Source organism: Octopus bimaculoides, chromosome 22, assembly GCF_001194135.2.
Source record: "Octopus bimaculoides isolate UCB-OBI-ISO-001 chromosome 22, ASM119413v2, whole genome shotgun sequence".
Classification (NCBI taxonomy): domain Eukaryota; kingdom Metazoa; phylum Mollusca; class Cephalopoda; order Octopoda; family Octopodidae; genus Octopus; species Octopus bimaculoides.
The window spans coordinates 3,403,107-3,409,119 of record NC_069002.1 but is presented as its reverse complement, the minus strand read 5'-3'; the positions used below and the strand labels follow the sequence as shown (position 1 = coordinate 3,409,119).

The 6,013-nt window shown below is 36.4% G+C and overlaps 1 protein-coding gene across 1 annotated transcript in view; it reads right to left on the bottom strand.

Moving 5' to 3' along the window:
• LOC106870329 (delta-aminolevulinic acid dehydratase) overlaps positions 1 to 6,013 on the bottom strand; it is a 22,586-nt gene continuing 16,573 nt past the window's right edge. The window contains exons 4-9 of the mRNA XM_014916354.2: positions 5,805 to 5,888; positions 4,809 to 4,953; positions 3,964 to 4,051; positions 3,017 to 3,103; positions 2,735 to 2,864; positions 1 to 1,604 (exon numbers count right to left, since the gene is read on the bottom strand). Of these exons, the coding sequence (XP_014771840.1) occupies positions 1,534 to 1,604; positions 2,735 to 2,864; positions 3,017 to 3,103; positions 3,964 to 4,051; positions 4,809 to 4,953; positions 5,805 to 5,888 (605 nt within the window). The 3' untranslated portion in view covers positions 1 to 1,533. The remainder of the gene's footprint in view (positions 1,605 to 2,734; positions 2,865 to 3,016; positions 3,104 to 3,963; positions 4,052 to 4,808; positions 4,954 to 5,804; positions 5,889 to 6,013) is intronic.

Genomic DNA, 6,013 nt, shown 5'->3' with positions numbered 1-6,013 from the left:
AAAAACAAAGTTCAGTTCAAAGAATGGATCAGATTTGTAGATGATATATCCACCAGCATACACATACGTGTATATATATACACACACACACACACACACACAGACATACATATACACACATGTATACACACTCATGCACATATTCATTTTTGGATGTGTGGGATTCTTGTTACACTTTTTCAAAAACTGACCAAAATATAAAGAAGAAAAAATAAGATTCCAACAATGTAGAGGACAGGGGTGAAAAAAAAAGTTAAATAATCTAAAAAAAAAAAAAATTTTAATAAAATAAAAATAAAAAACAGCTGCCGAATGTTCTTCCTCTGACTGTGTGGAGAGTAACATATTTTTCCTCATTCATAGAACTACACTGACTGTGATTCATCTTGTAACCCCATATCATCTATAACTTTTTGTGCCCTATCCAGAGTCAGAAATTAATATTGACTGGAGTTTTAACCATATTACACTTAAATTTAATCAATATACATTTATAAATGTCTCATTTTTGTTGATTTTTATTGTTTGTCTTTCTTTTCCATTTTTTTTCTTTTTGCATGAGAGACAGTTGCTAAGAAGGTCCGTACAGCCTACATGTACATCAGTGTAACCAGTCTGTTGGGCCAGATAATACTTTACAACCATATGAAAGCTCATATATGTAAAAACATCGACTTAAACTATTGTAAAATAATAAACCGTTGCCAAACTCAAGAAACTTGAACCTTTAATATTTTTAAAATATCTAGAATAATATTTATTGTAAAAAATTTTTTTTTGCAATTAAATTAAATTTTAATTATATATATATATATAAAATTAAATTATATATCAGTGTCTTTTCTGAATAAGACACAAATAAGACCAACACTTTTTTTAGGGTAAGACTTTCAGGGTGGGAGGGGTAGGCTCTTAGACAGGAATGAAGGAAGATATAGTCACTTGATTATACAAGTACATTAACAACTAGAATACTAATGAACGTCAACAATTTATGAGGCATATGGAGGAGCATTGGGGAGAGAAAAATTAAAATAATTAAACAAAATTTAATTTAAATAAACTACTCAAAGACAGGAGGAAAAGACAACAGGTACTCATTAGCACCTCATCCCTAATGACTTTTCCTTAATTATTTTATATATATATATATACATACATATACATATATATAAAATAATATTTAGATATGTATCCTAAATTAAAAACCATGTGTTAATGACTTGTAATTAACACAGGAAAATGATTTAGATTTAGATTTTTTTTAATAAAAAATGTCATTGAAGAACAAAATAAAAAGTGTATCACCCATCACCAACTAAAAAAAAAAAATCCTTTTAAATGAATGGGTTTTTTTTTATTGTTGTTGTTGTTGTTGTAAATGATAATGAGATAATGAAATAAAGTGAAGGAAAACAGAGAAGCACACACAAACAAAAATGAAGATTTGCTTCCTCATCAACATCATTAACTGCCCAACGTGGATGGTTTTTGTGTTGTGTCTGTGCTGTGAAATGGCGCATGTCTTGTTCTTCACTTCTTGCAGGGATCAGATAACCACTCTAAGACGTCAGGTGCAAAATACGTAATCAACATCACAGCACCTGTAAATTAGAGAGAAAATGACAAAGCAGGTGTGAAGAAGGATAAACGAGCAGGGAAACTGAAATGGCAACACCTGTAAAGAATACCTGAAGTAGTAAACATCAAAAGCACCGTTTGAAGTTTGGGCCTCACAGGGGCAGTGACAAGTGGGGGAGACCACTGAGATCTTTGGTAATATTACAGTGCTTGGGAAGACCTGTCAAGCCAAGTGAGACCATGGTCATGGCCGATGTGGGTGTTTCGTAACTGGAACCTGTGCTGGTGGCATGTAAAATGCACTCATTACGCTCTTGGAGTGGTTAGCATTAGGAAGGGCATCCAGCTGTAGAAACCATAATAAATTCCGTCTGACCCATGCAAGCATGGAAAAGTGAACGTTAAAACGACGATGATGATTAAAGCAGAAACGATTGGCTGTTGGTAGTCTATGTCAGTTAAGAGAACACTGACATAAAATATCTGCTAACATCGAGTTATGCCCCTTCATTTAGACGTGCCAACGCCAGCAGAGGTCAGCTTTGCATTTCTTTCTTCACTCCAAATTTGACCCTCCCCAAATACAAATGTTCTCTATGTGGCCTGTGTGTTTTCTGTACTCTGGTTATTATTATTTTTTTGTCTACGTTTTGTTTGCAACGTCCTGTACCCAGATATGCACCTATATATACAGGTAGATGTACGTATGCACATACTTGTACGTATATATGCATATACTCATTTATTATTTGTTTTATATATATATATATATATATTCGTTTAATTGTTTCAGCCATTAAACTCTGACCACGCTGGAACACCACCTTGAAGGGTTTTAAGTAGAATAAATTGACCCCAGGACTTATATCTTAAACCTAGTACTTATTTTATCGGCCTCTTTTGCTGAGCTGCTATGTTACAAGGACATAAAGACACCCAGAGTAATAGCTATAGCATCATTATCACTAGTGGTTGCAGCAGCAGTAGCAGTAGTAGTAGCAGTAAAGTTTGGCAATGTGCAGAAGGATTGGATAGGTTGGCAATGGAACATTTTTTCCACAAGTCTTGAAACTATCTCATCATAGTCACAAAGTCCAAAACTAATATGATTTTATAAAGATAGAAACAAGATAATAATGAAAAAAAAACTTACCTGCACGTCGCATCCCAGTTAATGTCTCCAAGACAACTTGCTTCAGATTAAAGACTCCTGCCTTAGCGGCATAATACAGCATAGAATATTCTCCAGACACTTGATAAACAGCTAACGGATGTGATGGATACTAAAACAACACCAACAACAATAATATAGTGGTATAATAATAAGATGGGGGGGAGTGACGAAAGATTAAAAAATAGAAATATATATAAAGAGGGAGGGATAGACAAACAGACAGGTAAGATGCACAAAGAGACTGGAAGAGAAAGAACTCACCTTTGACCGAATTTGTTGTACTACATCTAAATATGGCAAACCAGGTTTCACCATAATCATATCAGCACCTTCTTCAATATCACGCTCCTAGACAAACAGACAGACAAAGGTTTTAAGAATTACCCACAGAATAAACACATATAGAGGTGTAATTGTGGCCATGTGGTTAAAGCAACTGCTTCACAACCACATGATTTTGGGATCACTCCCACAGCACAGCACCCTAAGCTTCTACTAGAGCTCTGGGTTGACCAAAGCCTTGCGAATCGATTTCATAGACAAGATAATTATTATGTAAGTAAGGTCAAAATCCTAGCTGTGTCTTCTTGATGCTCACCTGCTTATTCCAGTCTCACAATCCAGTTGTTGTATTGATGTGAGGTCCCTATTAGAGTTGATAATTTTGGAAATATTGCTTGCAGAGTTATTATGGATCAAAACAAAAGCCGAGAAAGCTTTTGGTATTATTTCTTCACCATTACGCACGACAGACGTAGTGACACATACAGAAGTAGAGAAAGCAGAAACAAGATGGAGACAGAAATGAGTAGCGATAGAGAAAGAGAAAGACTAGAGAGAGGAAGACAAAGAAGTAGAGAGAAAGAGAAAGACTAGAGAGAGGAAGACAAAGAAGTAGAGAGAAAGAGAAAGACTAGAGAGAGGAAGACAAAGAAGTAGAGAGAAAGAGAAAGACTAGAGAGAGGAAGACAAAGAAGTAGAGAGAAAGAGAAAGACTAGAGAGAGGAAGACAAAGAAGTAGAGAGAAAGAGAAAGACTAGAGAGAGGAAGACAAAGAAGTAGAGAGAGAGACACAGTCAAAACACGAGTTGGGGAAGAGAAAATTGAAAAGAGAAAGATAGAAACGAGTAGAGAGAGAGAGAGAGAGATGGGATGGAAAAGCAAGACAAAGAGACAAACATGAAGGAGTAGAGAGAGACTATACTTACAACAGCTCTGTCAGCAAGTCCGAGGGCACCAGGGGGTAACTGGTAACTTTGTCGGTCACCAAAAGACGGAGCAGACCGGGCAGCATCTCTGTAATGAAGAGAGACAGCAATGAGAATGGTGATGACGGGAGTCTTTTGACAAAAAAGGACATCGCTGGAGATGTGGGGGAGGTTTGGGGTGGGTGAGGGAGACATGTATTTTGGTAACAGAGATTCCAATGAGCCAATCTCTAAGGAAGAGAGTGACTAGGAAGTGGCTAACTGGACATAAAGGAACTGGACTACACAGAGTCTTTTTATTCTCAGCTTCCTCACTAAGGCTTACATTCTACAACAATAAGTATTTAGCAAAAGTTAACCCACACACACTCACAATTATACACACACACACACACACAACAGGTGCAGATGTGGGTATGTGGTAAGAAGTTTGCTTCCCGACCACATGGTTCTGGGTTCAGTACCACTGCCAAGCACCTTGAGCAAGTGATTTCTGCTATAGCTCCAGACTGACAAAAGACAAAAGCCTTGTGAGTAGATTTGATAGACGGAAACTGAAAGAAGCCCAGTGTGTGGTTGTCTCTTTCTCTCTCTATATATATATATATATATCTCTATCCAAATAGGGAAAGGTATACCAAGATTCCAATATTGAGACTTCAACCATTGTTTTGAATTAATCATGCATTATTTCATAATTTTGAGATTTTGATGATGATGTCATTGTTTATTTTTAGAATGACACTGTAGGGTAGGTGTGAGAGGCCTGATCTGGCCAGTTTGAACATACACCGAGTAGAAAAGATTTGGGCCATATATGGCTCGTTTAAATAAGTCTTACTTACCTAAAAGGGCCATAGAAACCAGAAGCGAACTTGGCACTATAACTCATGATGGACACTTTGCTACCATAACCATTTTCTATTAAACTCCGTTTAATGGCTCCGACCCTCCCATCCATCATGTCAGATGGTGCGACAATGTGACAGCCTGAAGAATATTAAATAATACAAAACAGTGAAATAGATTTTGAAGACAAAACGAAAATTCAGTTTTCATTGTTTCCTTTACATGAAACAGTCGAAGATTATCACAGTATCTCTAGCATTCTATAGATGCTGCAGACATGGTTGGGTACTTAGGAGGTCTGCTTCCTAACCAAATGGTTTTAGGTGCAACAGTGCTGCACACGTAAAACATAATTTGTGTGTGGGTGTGTGCATGTATATTATGTGTTTGTGTGTATTATATACGTGTATATATGTGTGTGTGCATGTGTGTATATTATATGTGTGTGTGTGTGTGTATAAATGCATGTATATACATATGTTTATATGCATGTGAGTGTATGTTTGAGCCTCCCTTGCCTTGGCATTAGGTGATCGTTAGAAATGAACGTCACTGGTATTTGTTTTTAATATTCTGCAAAAAAAACCATGCCTGGCCACAGGGAAATATCACCTTGTTTTGAAAACAGGTAAGTGTTGGCAACAGGAGAGGGCAGGCATCCAATTGTTGAAAATCTGCCTCAATGAACTCTCTCCAACTCATACTGGCATGGCAAAGTGGATGTTAACAGCAATAATAAAATAACGATGATGACGTTAACAGCAATAATAAAATAACGATAATGACGTTAACAGCAATAATAAAATAACGATAATGACGTTAACAGTGATTATAAAATAACAATAATGATGTCAAAAGGTTGGATAGGAAAGAGGTGAACATTCTTCATTAAAGGTGTAATGAGAGAATGTGTTGAATGAAGGAGTGCAAATGAGTGACCAGGTGGGTGTAAGAAGAATGTTAACAAGGTTGAGAAAGGGTTAAAACTTTACCTGCTTTAGCATATGTAACAGCAATCTCCGATAATCGTTTAATGGATTCAGCATTATTGATAGAACCATCTTTGTTGAGGACCCCTGAGGAGAAGAAAATAATAAAAAAAAAGGCTGATGAAGACATAGAATGAAAGAGTTCTTCATAATATTTGATGCTACACAAAACATTTCCAACCAAAGAGAACATGTATGTGTGTGTGTGTGGG